The sequence below is a fragment of the Balaenoptera physalus genome, assembly GCF_965194825.1.
Source record: "Balaenoptera physalus genome assembly, chromosome: 7".
In the NCBI taxonomy this organism is placed as follows: Eukaryota; Metazoa; Chordata; class Mammalia; order Artiodactyla; family Balaenopteridae; genus Balaenoptera; species Balaenoptera physalus.
This window is the reverse complement of record NC_138886.1, coordinates 50415804-50435894: the sequence shown is the minus strand read 5'-3', so window position 1 is coordinate 50435894 and position 20091 is coordinate 50415804. Positions and strand designations below refer to the sequence as shown.

The following is a 20091-nucleotide window of genomic DNA, read 5'->3' as shown; positions in this document are numbered from 1 at the left end:
TGGCCATCATCAAAAAATCTACAAACAGTAAATGCTGGAGAGGGTGTGGAGAAAAAGGAACCCTCTTGCACTGTTGGTGGGAATGTAAATTGATACAGCCAGTCCTGCAGCCTGAGGAACAGAGACCACAAACACAGAAAGTTAGACAAAATGAGACAGCAGAGAAATATGTGCCAGACGAAGGAACAAGATAAAACCCCAGAAGAAAAACTAAGTGAAGTGGAGATAGGCAATCTACCTGAAAAAGAATTCAGAGTAATGATAGTAAAAAATTATTCAAGATCTCAGAAAAAGATTGGAGGCACAGACCGAGAGGATACAAGAAATGTTTAATAAAGAGCTAGAAGTTTAAAGAACAAAACAGATGAAAAATACAATAACTGAAATGAAAAAATACACTAGAAGGAATCAATAGCAGAATAAATGAGGCAGAAGAATGAATAAGTGAGCTGGAAGATAGAATGGTGAAAATCACTGCTTCAGAACGGAACAAAGAAAAAAGAATGAAAAGAAATGAGGACAGTCTCAGAGGCCTCTGGGACAACATTAAATGCACCAACATTTCTCCTTCTGGGACGCCTATAATGCAAGAGAGAGAAAGAGGGCCTGAAAAAATATTTGAAGAGATAATAGCCAACAACTTCCCTAACATGAGAAAGGAAACAGCCACCCAAGTCCAGGAAGCACAAAGAGTCCCATATAGGATAAACCCAAGGAGGAACATGCCAAGACACATATTAATCAAACTGACAAAAAGACAATGAGAAAATATTAAAACCAACAAGGTAAAAGCAACAAATAATATATGAGGGAATCCCCATAAGGTTATCAGCTGGTTTTTCAGCAGAAACTCTGCAGGCCAGAAGGGAATGGCATGATATATTTAGAGTGATGAAAGGGAAAAACCTTCAACCAGGAATACTCTACCCACCAAGGCTCTTGTTCAGATTTGACAGAGAAATCAAAAGCTTTACAAGCAAAAGCTAAGAGAATTCAGCACCACCAAACCAGCTTTACAACAAATGCTAAAGGAACTTCTCTAGATGGAAAAGAAAAGGCCATGACTAGAAACAAGAAAATTATAAATGAGAAAGCTCACCAGTAAAGGCAATCATATGGTAAAGGTAGGAAATCATCCACACACAAATATTATATAAAAATCAGCAATCATGAGAAGAGAAGGGTACAAGTGTAGGATATTGGAAATGCATTTGAAAATAAGAGACCAGCAACTGAAAACAGTCTTGTGTGTGTGTATAGACTGCTATATCAAAACCTCATGGTAACCACAAACCGAAAATCAACAATAGATACACAAAAAAGAAAATGGAATCCAAACACAGCACTAAAGTTAGACATCAAATTACAAGAGAGGAGAACAAAAGAGGAAGGGAAGAAAAAGACCTACAAAAACAAATCCAAAACAGTTAACAAGATGGCAGTAAGAACATACATACTGATAATTACCTTAAAAGTAAATGGATTAAATGGTCCAACCAAAAGACATAGACTGGCTGAATGGATACAAAAACAAGATCCATATATATGCTGTCTACAAGAGACCCACCTCAGATCTAGGGACACATATAGACTGAAAGTGGGGGGATGGAAAAAGGTATTCCATGCACATGGAAATCAAAAGAAACCTAGAGTAGCAATACTCATATCAGACAAAAGAGACTTTAAAATAAAGACTATTACAAGAGACAAAGAAGGACACTACATAATGATCAAGGATCAATCCAAGAAGATATAACTATTGTAAATATATATGCACCCAACATAGAAGCACCTCAATATATAAGGCAAATACTAACAGCCATAAAAGGAGAAATCAACAGTAACACAATAATAGTGGGGGACTTTAACACCCCACTTTCATCAATGGACAGATCACCCAGACAGAAAATCAATAAGGAAACACAGGCCTTATATGACACATTAGATCAGAGGGACTTAACCAATATTTATAGAACATTCCATCCAAAAGCAGCAGAATACACATTCTTCTCAAGTGCACATGGAACGTTCTCCAGGATAAATCATATGGTGGGCCACAAAGCAAGTCTCAGTAAATATAAGAAAATTGAAGCTGTATCAAGGATCTTTTCTGACCACAACACTATGAGATTAGAAATCAACTACAAGAAAAAAACTAAAAAACACAACCACATGGAGCCTAAACAATATGCTACTAAACAACCAATGGATCACTGAGGTAAATCGAAAAATACCTAGAGACAAATGAAAATGAAAGCATGACAATCCAAAACCTAAGGGACGCAGCAAAAGCAGTTCTAAGAGGGAAGTCTATAGCAATACAATCTTACCTCAGGAAACAAGAAAAATCACAAACAACCTATTCTTACACATAAAGCAACTAGAGAAAGAGGAACAAACAAAACCAAAAGGCAGTAGAAGGAAAGACATCATAAAGATCAGAGCAGAAATAAATGAAATAGAAATGAAGAAAACAATAGCAAAGATCAATGAAACTAAAAGCTGGTTCTTTGAAAAGATAAACAAAGTTGATAAACCTTTAGCCAGACTCATCAAGAAAAAAAAGGTAGCAGACTCAAATCAATAAAATTAGAAGTGAAAAAGAAGTTACAAATGACACCACAGAAACACAAACGATAACAGACTACTACAAGCAACCATATGCTAATAAAATAGACAACCTAGAAGAAATGGACAAATTCTTAGAAAGGTACAATCTTCCAAGACTGAACCAGGAAGAAATAGAAACTATGAACAGACCAATCACAAGTAATGAGATTGAAACCATGATTTTAAAACTTCCAACGAACAAAAGTCCAGAACCAGCTGGCTTCATAGGTAAATTCTATCAAACATTTAGAGAAGACTTAACACCTATCCTTCTGAAACTATTCCAAAAAATTGCAGAGGAAGGAACACTCCCAAGCTCAGGCCAACATCACCCTGACACCAAAACCAGTCAAAGATACAACAACAACAACAAAAAAAGAAAATTACAGGCCAATATCACTGATGAACATAGACGCAAAAATCCTCAACAAAATACTAGCAAACCGAATCCAACAATACATTAAAAGGATCATACACCATGATCGAGTGGGATTTATCCCAGGGATGCAAGGATTCTTCAATATATGCAAATCAATCAATGTGATACACCACATTAACAAATTGAACAATAAAAATCATATGGTCATCTAAATAGATGCAGGAAAAGCTTTTGACAAAATTCAGTACCCATTTCTGATTAAAAACTCTCCAGAAAGTGTGCATAAAGGGAACCTACCTCAACATAAGACAAGCCATAGATGATAAACCCACAGCTAACATCATACTCAGTGGTGAAAAGCTGAAAGCATTTCCTCTAAGATCAGGAACAAGACAAGGATGTCCACTCTTGCCCCTTTTATTCAACATAGTTTTGGAAGTGCTAGCCACAGCAATCAGAGAAGAAAAAGAAATAAAAGGAATACAAATTGGAAAAGTAAAACTGTCACTGTTTGCAGATGACAGAATAGTGTACATAGATAATCCTAAAGATGCTACCAGAAAACTACTAGAGCTCATCAATGAATTCGGTAAAGTGGCAGGATACAAAATTAATACACAGAAATCTGTTGCATTTCTATACACTAGTAATGAAAGATCAGAAAGAGAAATTAAGGAAACAATCCCATTTATCTTAGCATCAAAAAGAATAAAATACTTAGGAATAAACCTACCTAAGGAGGCAAAAGACCTGTACTCTGAAAACTGTAAGATGCTGATGAAAGAAATTGAAGATGACACAAACAGCTGGAAAGATATATCATGTTTTTGGATTGGAAAAATCAATATTGTCAAAATGACTGTAATACCAAGGCAATCTACAGATTCAATGCAATCCCTCTCAAATTACCAATGGCATTTTTCACAGAACTAGAACAAAAAAATCTTAAAATTTGTATGGAGACACAAGAGACCTCGAATAGCCAAAGCAATCTTGAGAAAGAAAAATGGAGCTGGAGGAATCAGGCTCCCTGACTTCAGACTATACTACAAAGCTGTAGTCATCACAACAATATGGTACTGGCACAAAAACAGAAATATAGATCAATAGAACAGGATAGAAAGTAACAGTGTGAACATGTTTTAGATTAATGAGAGGAAGCAGTCTTAACTATAAAAGTTACAACTCACAATAGGCTCAAATTATGAGATGTAATACTTTTAAACAGAATCCTCTGTGATATAGTTTCTTTCCTAATAATTTTCAGTCATTTCAAACTTTTTACTCAAGTTTTTTCAGCCTCCAAATGAATGTGTTGGGCCACACAATCTCTGTGATCCCAACTGCAACCTAACTACGATTTTGGAGACACTAATATTGCCAGGCACTAAATGATATGTATAGAATTTGTGTATATCATGTATGTGTGTCTATTTGTACAGATACTATTTCCTCATAGAAAAGTTTATCACTTATAAAGTAGGGTTTATTACTCCCATTTAACAGATAAATAAGGTGCAAAGATGGTTAAGTAACTTGCATAATGTCCTGTAGCTGTAATAATTAGAATCAATAGATTTAAGCCATTGTGTCTGACTGACCATGGTACCGCTTCCCCGTATATATCTTGGTACAGCTGTCAGGGATTGAATTAGCTGCCTCTGACCTTAAGTGGCTACCATTTTAGGTCCAATATTTGCTGGACATATTTTTTGCTCCCCAGCCACAGGGATAGTGTGTAAAAATGCACAGAGCATTCCTGAGTTCCAGACCATGTTCAAGTTGCTCTGATTGGCTTCAGGCCTGATATACCACAGCACATCCCCAAAACCCTGTGCACTTGGAGGGCAGGAGTGTGTCTTAGCCAGCGCTGTTTCCTTCAAAGTCCCTAGCACTAAGCTGTGATGTGGTAAGCGCTTGATAAATCTTGGTGTAATTTACATGTTGCAGGTCCAGGGAAGCAGATGCTCATCATTGCAAAAGAATCAATTCCAGGCCTAATGCCCTCCCATTTCTACCTGCATGTTTTCCGGGCACGAGTCATTGGAAGAAAGAATGAACCTGTGTTCGCAATCATGAGGCGCCATTATAAATTGATGCCAAAACTTAGTCTTACATCTGCTTTCTTTTTTTCTCCCCCAGTAAGTGAAAATGGTGACCACCTAAGCAGATGGATGAGGCAGGAACACGGTTGTGGGAGAGAAGTTTCTCCACTCCACAATTTCCCAAAGGAAACTTGGCTGAGCCCCACTACACACAGAGTCATAATCAACTGGACTTGGAGTTTGCGAGATGTCAGGGGAGCCTTGGCTGAGAGGCTGATCAGCAGATGTGATGTGAAAAATACCACACTCTTCTGTCATTTGCTGTTGCTTGCTGAACTGTGAAGAACTGCATGAACTCTATTTAAGCTGCTTTCTATACCATTGCCAATCACCTTTTTGGACTTGGAAGTGCTATTTTACTATTGACACTTGCATTATTTCATTTTGCATGCATCCAGTGATTATCCATAAGCAACATATGTAATCTGCTTATATATTTTTTAAAAATCTATCCATGCAAAATGGTAAATAAAGTCTGAATTATGCTCTTTTTCAAAGTTATAATCATAGCCCATGTCATTAAAAGTTTAAATTGGTTTCATATAAAGATCAGTGTAATAGGTCTGCATATACTTTATAGAAAATTAGCTTCTATAAAGATTTTTTCACTGTTTACTAGTGAAATGGGAAAAGCAAAGCTATTTATAAAAGGCCTTATGTCGTGTACATACATTGTCTTTGAAATATTTGTGATTTAGTTTATTGCTTGTAAAAGAGATTATATAATTTATTTAGTAAATACTATTGTAAACTATAGTTTTATTGAGAGAAATAAAATATTTTGTTCTCAATTGTGGTATTATATTAATTCCAATGGTTTATGGTCTTTACATTTCTTTCTTTTGTTAATAAAAAAGAAGTAACTTGGATACCCCTCACTTTTACATATTCTGGAATCCTAAATAAACTGACTCTCGTGATTAATAGATGAAAATGGAGAGAAAACTCCCCGGGCCCTGAGAAAAGACTCAATAGCAGATTCTGCTCAACTTGTTCAAGAGACTTTCCCAAATGTCCTGGTGTGTTAGTCAGCTTTCACTATGTTATGTTGTGGTAACAAACAATCCCCAAATCTCTGGATTGGGATCCAGAGCAACCCCTATCTAGGACATGCCACTTTTATGGCAGAAGAAAAAATGTGGTAGTGGAACCATGGGAGCTCATAAAGCTTCTGCTTAAACATGGTTTACAGAACTTCTCACATTCCACTGGCCAAAGCAAATGACATTGACAAGTCTGTCGTCAAAGTGTTGGGAAGTGTACTTTTCACATAGGAATAGACTCAGCAGAGAGGGGCAATGAATATTTAAGCGGTTAATACATCTACAGTATCATATGAGTGTCCCAAGCAGCAGAAGGTTAAGAGGCTGCATAATCATACACTGCAGAAAAAATCATTAGAAAGCAAAAAGACATTCCTGATGATTAAGATGCTCAGTGTAAAATACTTCAAGTTAAAGCAAGCTGATTCTCATAAGCAAACATAATATTAGCTTTTGTAAATACAGCTTGGAGCCATGGTTACTCAATATAAGTATTAATTTCATCTGCAGAGTTGGTGCTGGGAATTTATCCTGGGTTGGGCTGTCAATGGGAAATTTTACTGAAGTGGATTGTGGAGGATTCTTTGCCTCTCTCTGCCTGGTATCCATATGTGCTGGCAGATGCCCGATCTTACTATAGGGGTTTACTTAGCTGTAATCCTACTCTTCCCCCTCCCATTTGTATCCATTTATCTAAGCAGGGGTCCTTAAGCCCAGGACCCATTGATTCTTAGGAGGGTCACAGATGGATATTAATAGGACCATGAAATAATATACACAAGTTGGGTCTGCCTTTGTGTATATAGGGGCTTTTTTCATGATGAGAAAGACAATAATTTCCATCAAATTCACAGTGACTTTGACCCAAGAACTGTTGAGAACCACTATTTTAAGGCTTAACTCAAATGCTATTTCAATGCCGTGAAGCTGTCCATAATGCCCAATCCTCTCTCCCCCCCACCACCATCACCCTTGGCCAGTCTGTGGTAAACTCACCTGTCTCACAAAACCTCAACACTCTGTACCTTTGTTTAAAAATTGAGGTATAACTTAAATATAATAGAGTGCACAACTATTAATTGTATGATTCAATGATTTTTTACATATATACACATACCCTTGTAAGCAGCACCTAGAACAAGAGATAGAATATTTCCAGCTAACCTACAGGCTCTTTCATGCCCCCTCCCCATCAATACCATTGGTAGGATTGATGCCTCCCCATCAGTGCCCCAAAGGTAACCATTATTATTACTTCTATCATCATGGATTAGTTTTGCCAGTTCTTGAACTTCATATAGAGTAATAGAGTATGTCCTCTTTATCTGGCTTTTTGGTGTTATTGTTGTTCAACACTGTATGAGAACCATTCATTTCATTGTATACAGTGAAAGCACATTCTTTTTCATTGCTGAGTAGTATTCCGCTGTATGATTATCCCACAATTTTCTACTCTATTGCTGATTGACATTTGGGTAGTTTACAATTTGGGGCCATAAGCGTGTGCACTGAAAGATAAATAATGAGTCCCTAGACCTCTTCCTCCACACAGTTCCTAGATGCAGACAGCTTGACTTCTAGCACCCATACTGGGTGTGGAAGAATTTTCTCTGAAAAAAATATCACTACCAGGAAGTAGATGACCATACGCTAATTTGCCTAAGATAGTCTGAGTTTATGCTGGACACTCAGGCGTAATAACAGTATATACTTTCACTCTCAAAGATGTTCCATTTTTTACCACAAATTATATAGTTACCTTACCAAGGGGGAAAGCTTAAAGGTAATAACACTGGAGATTTCCCCAACAACTGACTCAGCCAAGGCACCTTACAGTGAAGTTCCACTACACCCCCCACACCCAGTGCTCACTCACATTTTAGTGCCCACTCAATGCACAGCCAACCAAATATCACAAGACATCTAAGGAAATTCTCTACAATGAGACTGAAATATACAAACAGAAAATTGCCTCTGGGGTAAACAAGGACTGCAAGAAGTAAACTTCAAAACAAAAATTACCATACATCTTCAAAGATAATAAATTATACAGCATCCATGAAGCATGATCAGGATGCTGTGACAAAAATGAACATTTTACAGATGGCCAAAAAGCACATCAAAAGATGCTCAACATCAGTAATCATTAGAGAAATGCAAATCAAAACTGCAATGAGGTATCACCTCACACCAGTCAGAATGGCCATCATCAAAAAAATCTACAGGGCTTCCCTGGTGGTACAGTGGTTAAGAATCCGCCTGCCAATGCAGGGGACACGAGATAAAGCCCTGGTCCAGGAAGATCCCACATGCCATGGAGCAACTAAGCCCGTGCGCCACAACTACTGAGCCTGCACTCTAGAGCCCGCGAACCACAACTACTGAAGCCTGTGTGCCTAGAGACCGTGCTCTGCAACAAGAGAAGCCACAGCAATGAGAAGCCTGTGCACCGCAACAAAGAGTAGCCCCCACTCTATGGAGACCGCAACTAGAGAAAGCCCACGCACAGCAACGAAGACCCAACGCAGCCAAAAATAAATTTTTTTTAAAATACTTAAAAAAAATTTTTTTTTTAATCTACAAACAAGAAATGCTGGAGAGAGTGTGGAGAAAAGGGAACCCTCCTACACTGTTGGTGGGAATGTAAATTGGTATAGCCACTATGGAGAACCGTATGGAGGTTCCTTTAAAAACTAAAAATAGAACTACCATATGTTCCTGCAGTCCCACTCCTCAGCATATACCTGAAGAAAATCATAATTCGAAAAGATATATGCACCCCAATGTTCACTGCAGCACTATTTACAATAGCCAGGACATGGAAGCAACCTAAATGTCCATCGACAGAGGAATGGATAAAGATGTGGTATATATATACAATAGAATATTACTCATCCATAAAAAAGAACAAAATAATGCCATTTGCAGCAACATGAATGGACCTAGAGATTGTCAGACTGAGTGAAGTCAGTCAGATAGAGAAAGACAAATATCTGATATCACTTATATGTGGAATCTAAAAAAAGGGTACAAATGAACTTATTTACAAAACAGAAATAGAGTCACAGATGTAGCAAACAAACTTATGGTTACCAGTGGGTAAGTGGGGGGAGGGATAAATTGGGAAATTGGGATTGACATACATACTACTATACATAAAATAGATAACTAATAAGGACCTACTTTATAGCACAGGAAACTCTACTCAATACTCTGTAACGGCTTATATGGGAAAAGAATCTAAAAAAGAGTAGATATCCTTTACATCATGTTGGAGTTAGTATTTTTGAAAACTTTGGGGACAAGAATGTGGAGGTGATACACATCAAGTTAGAAAATGAAAAAAAGGAATGCAGATGACCAATTCTTCCTCTCCCCCTTTCTAACCTTATAAGAACCCATACTAATTTTTTATGTTCTAGCTTCTTTACATACAGTATATCATTTAATAGGCACAGTGGTCTTGAGCAAACATAATTTAATAACCTATATTATATATAAATAATAGAATGTATAAAGCACCCCAAAAAATTATTAATTAAAAAAATTAAAAATTGGATATGTGTATATGTATGGCTGATTCACTTTGCTGTACACCTGAAACTAACAAACACAACATTGTAAATCAATTATACTCCAATAAAAATTTTAATTAATAAATAAATGCAGGGAGTCTAGCCAACTTTAAGAGCCCACACTTCTAACTACTATACTATATAACATTGTATATGTAGCAACCTACATATGTATATAACCTATATATGTTATATAACCTCATATATGAAGGTTCTATGCAGACAAAAAAAAAAGAGCACTGTGACAAAGGGAGAGATTTATGCAGGGAAAAAGTAGGAAACAAAAAAAGATAGTTGCAGTTTAGATAAGAACTTAGAGCTGCATGTGTTAAATGAGAATAAGAAAGTATGAAAACAGTAGTTGTTAAAATTACAAGACTACATATTGAACTGATACATCTTGGCATGTTAATAAACCCATGGAAAAAGATCTAGGATTAACTAGGATTAGTGTAGCAGTTAAGAAAAATGAGATAGCATACCCAAATGTTTGCATAAGTAGATGGAATTAAATGCAAAAATAATCAGTAAGAATAGCATCTATGCATTGAAAACACATTCAAGGACATGTGTTATGCTTCACCAAACAAAACAAGGCATTTCCATAATGTAAGCATCACAGAAGCATTTATTTAGTCTGTTAGTAAATACTTACTAACTAGGGATATCAATACTTAACAGAATTTTCTTTTGTTTTATTTAAGTTAATTTTCTTATGCATGAAACAAAAATTAAACTGTAGCATTCAAAATTTTTGTGCAGTGCATTTGCATTGCTAAATTTTATGGACCAAAATATTCCAGAAATCATACAAATTTAACTTTCTGTTTTCAGTTTTATAACAAAGAAAACGATAATTTATAATATTCATTGTTTGGGGCAGACAGATAAGGATTTCAATATATATTCTAGTTTTTAAGTGATTAAATAAATATATGGAAAAAGAATGAACATTCTGAAAACATAAAAGAGCTCTTGGAAATTAAAAGCATGATGGCAGAAATTAGGATCTACTTGAGAGAGTGATTAGGAAATAAGGTTCAAGATACATCTCAAAAAGATTAAAAATAGGTGAAATGGAATAAGAAAACTTGAAGACCATTCCACTAGATCCAATATCCAAATAATAGGACTTCCAGAAAGAGAAAATTAGACAATGGATGTTAAGAAAATCCTCAAACAAATGTCAGGAAAATTTCCCAGAGCTAAAGGATGTGAGTTTCCAGATTGAAAGGGACTCTGAGCACCCAGAACAATGGATGAAAATGAACCTTACCATGCAATTTCAGACCACCAAGGATGATGACAAGATTCTACAAGCTTTCAGAGTAAAATTAATTTTATATAAAGGCTCAAGGGTCAAAATTGTATCAAATTTCTCAACAGCATACTGGTAGCTAGAAACCAATGGAACTGTGCCTTCAAGATTCTGAGAGAAATGTATTGCTAACCTATAATTCTATACCCTGTGTATTAGTCAGTGTTCTCTAGAGAAATAGAATAGTAGAGACATAGACATGGATAACAGATTTATTTTAAGAAACGGGCTCACACAACTGTGGGGAAAGACAATTCTGAAATTCACAGGGCAGGCTGGAAACTCAGGCGTGGGTTAATAGAGCAATCCTGAGGCAGAATTTCTTCTTTTTGAGGAAACTTCAGTTTTTGCTATAAGGCCTTCACTTGATTGGATCAGGCCCGCCCATATTATTGAGGGTAATCTCCTTTACTTAAAGTCAACTGATTAAAGACCTCAATTACATCTATAAAATATTTTCACAGCAATACCTATATTAGTTTTTGATAAAATAACTGGGTGCTCTACCCTAGCCAATTTGATACATAAAATTAATCATCACACCCTGGAAAACCAATTAAAAGTGAGGGTAGAATAAAATTATCTATGCAAAAATCATTTCCATCTTCCCTTTATCTAGAAACTCCCAAAAGATGTGTTTAACCAAAATGAGATAGTAAACCAAGAAATAGAAAGCCATGAAATAGAAAGCCATTGGATCCAGAAATCAAGAGATCCAACCCAAGAGGAAGGTGAAAGGAATCCCCAGGATGAACATAAAGGGAAATCCCAACATGGCAACAATGGAGGAGATCTATAAATAAATCACTCCAGATTGGAGTAGGTCAGATGGCTCTAGACACAACTTCTCCAAGAAGGTAAAGATACCCAAAAGACTTATAAAATAAGGACAGAAAATTAACTCTAGGTATACTGGATCTGAGCCTGGAGCAGGGGGCAAAGGGGTAGAGGTGGGGAAGGTTATTAACAGGAAAAAAACAACAACTGGTGAAATCTGAATAAAGTCTGAAATTTAGTTAATGGTATTGTACAAAAGACAACACTGAGTTTGGAAAAAATAATATTAGCATCTTATGTAAGTATGACTCAAGAGAAACTGGGTAAGTGGTATATAGAAACTCTGTTCTAGGGAATGCCCTGGCAGTCCAGTGGTTAGGACTCGGCGTTTTCACTGCCATGGCCTGGGTTTGATCCCTGGTTGGAGACGTAAGATCCCACAAGCCATATGTGGTGCTGGGAAAACTGGACAGCTACATGTAAAAGAATGAAATTAGAACACTCCCTAACACTATACACAAAAGTAAACTCAAAATGGATTAAAGACCTAAATGTTAGACCAGACACTATAAACTCTTAGAGGAAAACATAGGAAGAACACTCTTTGACATAAACCACAGCAAGATCCTTTTTGATCCACCTCCTAGAGAAATGGAAATAAAAGCAAAAATAAACAAATGGGATCTAATGAAACTTAAAAGCTTTTGCACAGCAAAGGAAACCATAAACAACACGAAAAGACAACCCTCAGCATGGGAGAAACTATTGGGAAACGAATCAACGGACAAAGGATTAATCTCCAAAATATACAAAGAGCTCATGCAGCTCAATATCAAAAAAACAAAGAACCCAATCCAAAAATGGGCAGAAGACCTAAATAGACATTTCTCCAAAGAAGACATACAGATGGCCAAGAGGCACATGAAAAGATGCTAAACATCACTAACTACTAGAGAAATGCAAATCAAAACTACAATGAGGTATCACCTCACACTGGTTAGAATGGGTATCATCAGAAAATATACAAACAATAAATGCTGGAGAGGGTGTGGAGAAAAGGGAACCCTCTTGCACTGTTGGTGGGAATGTAGATTGATATAGCCACTATGGAGAACAGTATGGAGGTGCCTTAAAACACTAAAAATAGAATTACCATATGACCCAGAAATCCCACTACTGGGCATATACCCAGAGAAACCATAATTCAAAAAGACACATTCACCCCAATGTTCATTGCAGCACTATTTACAAAAGCCAGGTCATGGAAGCAACCTATATGTCCACTGACAGATGAATGGATAAAGATGTGGAATATACATACAATGGAATATAACTCAGCCATAAAAAGGAACAAAATTAGGTCATTTGTAGAGACGTGGATGGACCTAGAGACTGTCATACAGAGTGAAGCAAGTCAAAAAGAGAAAAACAAATACCGTTTATTAACGCATATATGTGGAATCTAGAAAAATGGTACAGATGAACCAGTTTGCAAGGAAGAAATAGACACACATATGTACAGAACAAATGTATGGACACCAAGGTAGGGGAAGGGGGAGTGGGATGAATTGGGAGATTGGGATTGACATATATACACTAATATGTATAAAATAATAACTAATGAGAACATGCTGTATAGCACAGGGAACTCTACTTCATTTTGCTGTACAGTAGAAACTAACACTGTACAACTATACTCCAATTAAAAAAAAGAAGAAGAAAAAGAAAGAAACTCTGTTCTGTCTTTGCAAATTTTCTGTAAATCTGATATTATTTTCAAAGAAGTTTATTAAAACTGAAAAAGAAATGAGCAAAAGATTTAAACAGACACTTCAGAGAAAATATATGGTTGGCAAATAAGAACAAGAAAAGATGCTCAACATCATCAGTCATTAGGGAAATGCAAATTAAAACTATAATAACGGGCTTCCCTGGTGGCGCAGTAGTTGAGAATCTGCCTGCCAACGCAGGGGACACGGGTTTGATCCCTGGTCTGGGAAGATCCCACATGCTGCGGAGCAACTAGGCCCGTGAGCCACAACTACTGAGCCTGCGCGTCTGGAGCCTGTGCTCCACAACAAGAGAGGCCGCGATAGTGAGAGGCCCGCACACCGCGATGAAGAGTGGCCCCCACTTGCTGCAACTAGAGAAAGCCCTCGCAAAGAAACAAAGACCCAACACAGCCAAAAATAAATAAATTAATTAATTTTTTAAAAAACCTATAATGACATGCTACTACACATATATTAAAATGGCTAAATTTTTGTAAGAATGCAAAGCAATTCTAACTGCCATACTTTGCTGTTGCGAATGCAAAATGGTACAGCCACTAGGGAAAAATGTGTCAGTTTCTAATAAAGTTAAACATACCCTTATCATATGACACAGCAATTCAACTCCTGGTATTTACCTTAGAAAATTGAAAACTTACATTTGCATAAACACTTGTACATGAATGCTTATAACAGCTTTATTAACATTCACCAAAAACTGAAAACAACCCAAATGTCCCACAATGGGTGAATGGATAAACAAACTGTGGTTCATTCATACAATGAAATGATACATAGCAATAAAAAGAAAAGAACTATTGGGGCTTCCCTGGTGGCGCAGTGGTTGAGAATCTGCCTGCCAACGCAGGGGACACGGGTTTGATCCCTGGTCTGGGAAGATCCCACATGCTGCGGAGCAACTAGGCCCGTGAGCCACAACTACTGAGCCTGCGCGTCTGGAGCCTGTGCTCCCAACAAGAGAGGCCGTGATAGTGAGAGGCCCGCGCACCGCGATGAAGAGTGGCCCCCACTTGCCGCAACTAGAGAAAGCCCTTGCACCGAAACGAAGACCCAAAACAGCCAAAAATAAATTAATTAAAAAAAAAAAGAAACTTACAAAAAAAAAAAAAAAAGAACTATTGACACACTCAAAAATATGGATGAATCTAAAAGGCATTATGCTGAGTGAAAGAAGCTAGACCCTACAGGTCACTTACTGAAGGAATTCATTTATATGACATTCTAGAAAAGGCAAAATGATGGGGTTAGAGAACAGGTCAGTGATTGCCAACTAAAATAGGGGCAGCATGAGGCAATTTGGGGGCAAAGGAACTGTTCTCTATCTTGATTATGGTTGTGGTTACACAAAATTACATATGTGTTAAAACTCATAGAATTGTTCACCAAAAGAAAAAATTGAATTTTACTGTATGTAATTTTTTAAAAATTTTAACCAGTTAATTTTAAAACATACATAAAGTAGACTATTAAAACTCTTAGATGTTTTATGTAAGTCTCATGGTAACCACAAAGCAAAACCCTACAGTAGATACACAAATGATAAAGAGAAAGGAATCTAAGTATACCACTATAGAAAATCACTAAATCACAAAAGAAGAGAGCAAAAGAAAGAAACAAAGGAAATATAAAACAGCCAGAAAACAATTTTTAAATGGCAATAAGCCTGTATCTATCAACAGTTACTTTAAATGTAAATGACCTGATTTCTCCAGTCAAAAGAGGTAGTATGGTTGAATGGATTAAAAAACGATAATGAGGCCCAACTATATGCTGCCTTTAAGAGACTCACTTCAACTCTAAGAATACAGTGAAAGATGAAAAGAAAAATATTCCATGCAAATGGAAACTGAAAGAAAGCTGGGGTAGCTATACTCATATCAGAAAAAAACATGGACTTTAAGATAAAGATTGTAATAAGAGACAAAGAAGGTTATCATGTGATGATAAAGGGGTCAATCCAACAAGAGGATACAACATTTGTAACTATTTATGCACTCAACATAGGACTACCTAAATATATAAAGCAAATATTAACACATTATTGACTGGGGGATTTTTGCAGAAACAAACACCTGTGGCCGTAATACGTCTCCAGCAAAAATGTGTTAACAGACCTAAAGGGAGAAATAGACAGCAATACAATAATAGAAGAGCACTTCAACACCTCACTTTTATCGATGGGTAGATCATAAAGACAGAAAATCTATAAAGAAAGATTGGACTTAAGCTACATATAAGACTAGACAGACTGCCACAGAACAAGTCAATAATTTTAAGAAGATTGAAAAAAGTCATGCATCTTTTCTGACCACAATGGTATGAAAATAGAAATCAATGACAAGAAGAAGACTGGAAAATTCTGAAATACATGGAGACTGCACAACATGCTCCTGAACAACCAATGGGTCAAAGAAGAAATGAAGAGAAATCAAAAAAATATCTAGAGAGAAATGAAAATGGAAATACAACATATCAAATCTTATGGCATGCAGCAAAAGCAGTTCTAAGAGAGAAATTCATAGTGATAAATGCCTACATTAAGAAACAAGAAAGAGGGACTTCCCTGGTTTCACAGTGGTTAAGAATCCGCCTGCCAATGCAGGGGACACGGGTTCAAGCCCTGGTCCAGGAAGATCCCACAGGCTGCAGAGCAACTAAGCCCATGCACCACAACTACTGAGCCTGCACTCTAGAGCCCGCGAGCCACAACTACTGAGCCTACGTGCCACAACTACTGAAGCCTGTGCACCTAGAGCCTGTGCTCTGCAACAAGAGAAGCCACCACAATGAGAAGCCTGCACACTGCAACGAAGAGTAGCCCCAACTTACTGCAACTAGAGAAAGCCCGTGCGCAGCAATGAAGACCCAGCACAGCCAAAAATAAATAGAAAAATAAATAAATTTAGTTAAAAAAAAAGAAACAAGAAAGACCTTAAACAACCTAACTTTATGTCTTAAGGAACTAGAAAATTAAAAACTAAGCCCAAAGTTAGTAGTAGGAAGGCAATAACAAAGATCAGGGGGAAAAAAATGAATGAAATAGAGACAAGGAAGACAAGAGAAAAGATCAATGAAACCAAAAGCTGGTTTTCTGAAACAATAAACAAAGTAGACAAACCTTTAGTTCAACTTTCCAAGAAAAAAGAGGAGTCAAAAAATAGATAAACTAGGAAATGAAAGGTATTACAACTGATACCACAGAAACACAAAGGATCATAAGAGACTAGTATGAACAATTGTATGCCAACAAATTTGACAACCTAGAAGAAATGGATAAATTTCTAGAAACCTACAACCTACCAAGACTGAATCATTAAGAAACAGAAAATATGAACAGACCAATTACTAAGGAGATTCAATCAGTATCCAAAAACTGCCCAATAAAAGTCCAGGCTTTCATTCGCTGGCTTCACTGGTGAATTTGACCAAACACTTAAAGAATTGATACCAATCCTTCTCAAACTTCCCAAATGTTGGCAAGGATGTGAAGAAAAGGGAACCCTTGAACACTGTTCATGGGAATGTAAATTGGTGCAGCCACTATGGAAAACAGTATGGAGGTTCCTCAGAAAACTAAAAATAGGATTACCATATGATCCAGCAATTCCAATCCTGGTTATATATCCAGAAAAATCAAAAACACTAATTCAAAAATATACATGCATCCCAATGTTCATAGAAGCATTATTTACAATAGCCAAGACATGGAAGCAACCCAAGTGCACATCAACATATGATTAGATTAAGAAGATGTGAGAGATATACATAGATAGATAGATAGATAGATAGATAGATAGATAGATAGATAGATAGATAGATGATAGATAGATAGATAGAGATAGACAGATAGATATAGATACATATCATGAAAAAGAATGAAATACTGCCATTTGTAGTAACATGGACGAACCGAAAGATTATGCTTAGTCAAATAAGTCATACAGAAAAAGACAAATACCATATGATATCATTTATATGTGGAATCTAAAAAATAATACAAATGAATGTATATACAAAACAGAAACAGAGTCACAGACATAGAAAACAAACTTGTGGTTACCAAAGGGGAGAAGGAAGTAGGGAGGGACAAATTATGCATACGGGATAAACAGATACAAACTACTATATATAAAATAGATAAGCAACAGGGATTTACTGTATAGCACAGGAAACTATACCCATTATCTGTAATTACCTATAATGGAATATAATCTGATAAATATTGAATCACTATGCTGTACACCTGAAACACTGTATTTCAAAGCAACTATACTTCAATTTTAAAAAATCAAAGACAATGAAAGAATTCTGAAGAGGAGTTACATACAAGGGAAGTCCCATAAGATTATTGGCAAATTTCTCCACAAAAGCTTTTCAGACCAGGAGATAATGGGACGATATATTCAAAATACTGAAGAAAAAAAACTGTGAACAAAAAAATCTATACCTAGTAAAACTGTCTTTCAGAAATAAAGGAGAGATAAAGACTTCCCCAAACAAACAAAAGCTGAGGGAGTTTATACTCATTATACCTGTCTTATAAGAAATGCTAAAAGGGAGTCCTTTAAGTTGAAATAAAAGGACTTTAATTAACATCATAAAAATTTAAGAAGGCAACCTAAAACTCACTGGTACGGCAAATATATAGTCAAAGTTAGATTCTATAATATTGTATGGTGGTGTGTAATTCACTTACCACTTTAATTTAAAAGTTAAAAACAAATGTAAAAACCAACAAGGACCTACTGTATAGCATAGGGAACTCTGCTCAATATTATGTAGCACCCTAAATGGAAAAAGAATTTGAAAAATAGATACATGTATATGTATAACTGAACCACTTTGCTGTACACCTGAAACTATCACAAGATTGTTAATCAACTATACTCCAATATAAAATAAAAAGTTTAAAAAAAAAACAAATGTAAAAATAACCATAGCTACAACAGTCTGTAGTTAGCTATATAATACAAAAAATATCTAATATTAATGATCTAAAATGTGATGGGGAGGAGAAGTAAAATTGGGAAGTTAAGGAACTCTATTGAAGTTAAGTTTTTATCAGTTTAAAATAGGATGTATGGGCTTCCCTGGTGGTGCAGTGGTTAAGAATCTGCCTGCCAATGCAGGGGACACAGGTCCGATCCCTGGTCTGGTGGGTGGGCTTCTCATTGCGGTAGCTTCTCTTGTTGCGGAGCACGGGTTCTAGGTGCATGGGCTTCAGTAGTTATGGCATGTAGGCTCAGTAGTTGTGGCTCACGGGCTCTAGAGCACAGGCTCAGTAGTTGTGGCACATGGGCTTAGTTGCTCCGTGGCATTTGGGATCTTCCCAGACCAGGTCCAGATGGCTTCACTGGTGTATTTTACCAACATTTAAGGAACTGATGCCAATACTTTTCAAACTCTCCCCCCAAAATTAAAGACGTGGAAATACTCCCAAACTCATTTTATGAGGTCAGCATCACCCTGATACCAAAGCCAGGAAAGGACACTACCAGAAAAGAAAACTACAGGCCAATATCCCTGGTGAATATAGATGCAAATATTCTCAGCAAACTACTAGCAAACTGAATTCAGCAGTATATTAAAAGGATAATACACAATGATCAAGAGGGATTTACCCCTGGGATTGAAAGATGGTTCAACATACACAAAATCAGTGAGATACATCACCATAACAGAATGAAAGAAACAAATCATATGATCATCTGAATAGACAGAGAAAATGCATTTCACAAAATTCTAAACCCTTTCATGATAAAAATTCTTGACAAATTAGGTATAGAAGAAATGGACCCCAACATAATAAAGACCATATATGACAAGGCCACAGCTAACATCATACTTGATAGGGAAAGGTTTAAAGCTTTTCCTCTACATCAGGAATAGGACAAGGGTGCCCACTCTCACTACTCCTATTCCACATGGTACTGAAAGTCCACTCCAGAGCAATCAGGCAAGAAATAGAAATAAAAGGCATCAGAATTCAAAAGGAAGAAGTAAAGCTGTCTCTATTTGCAGATGACATGATTTTATATATAGAAAATCCTAATTATTCCACCAAAAAACAAAAAAACTGTTAGATCTAACCTACAAATTCAGTGAAGTTACAGGATACAAGACTAACCTACAAAAATTAGTAGCATTTCTATGCACTGATCACAAATTATCTTAAAAGGAAATTTTTAAATGATCCCATTTACAATAGCATCAAAAAGAATAAAATAGAGACCCATCCAGCTGGTGACAGAATTCAGGTCACAGTGATTAGTTACCATAACAGGAGGAAAACCAAAGGTCGGGCAGTTCATTTCTGAAGAGACCAGAGCCCACAGCTAACCCCAGATGTTGAGCATGAGGTGGGGGTGGAGACAGCCCTTCTGATCAGCTGCAAAATAATCTCTGAAAAAGTCGGGTTCAAGATGGCGGAGTAGAAGGACATGCTCTAACTCCCTCTTTCAAGAACACTGGAATCACAACTAACTGCTGAA

At 36.6% G+C, this 20091-nt stretch overlaps 1 protein-coding gene and 1 long non-coding RNA gene across 10 annotated transcripts in view; one reads left to right on the top strand and one right to left on the bottom strand.

Moving 5' to 3' along the window:
- PIP5K1B (phosphatidylinositol-4-phosphate 5-kinase type 1 beta) overlaps nucleotides 1-5885 on the top strand; it is a 330783-nt gene extending 324898 nt beyond the window's left edge. For all 6 annotated transcript variants that reach the window (XM_082471008.1, XM_082471013.1, XM_082471012.1 and 3 more), the window contains one exon: nucleotides 5132-5885. In XM_082471008.1, the coding sequence (XP_082327134.1) occupies nucleotides 5132-5134 (3 nt within the window). In that variant the 3' untranslated portion in view covers nucleotides 5135-5885. The remainder of the gene's footprint in view (nucleotides 1-5131) is intronic.
- The window catches only part of LOC309664984, a 152702-nt gene that overhangs the window by 35362 nt on the left and 97249 nt on the right, over nucleotides 1-20091 (bottom strand). The window lies entirely within an intron of this gene.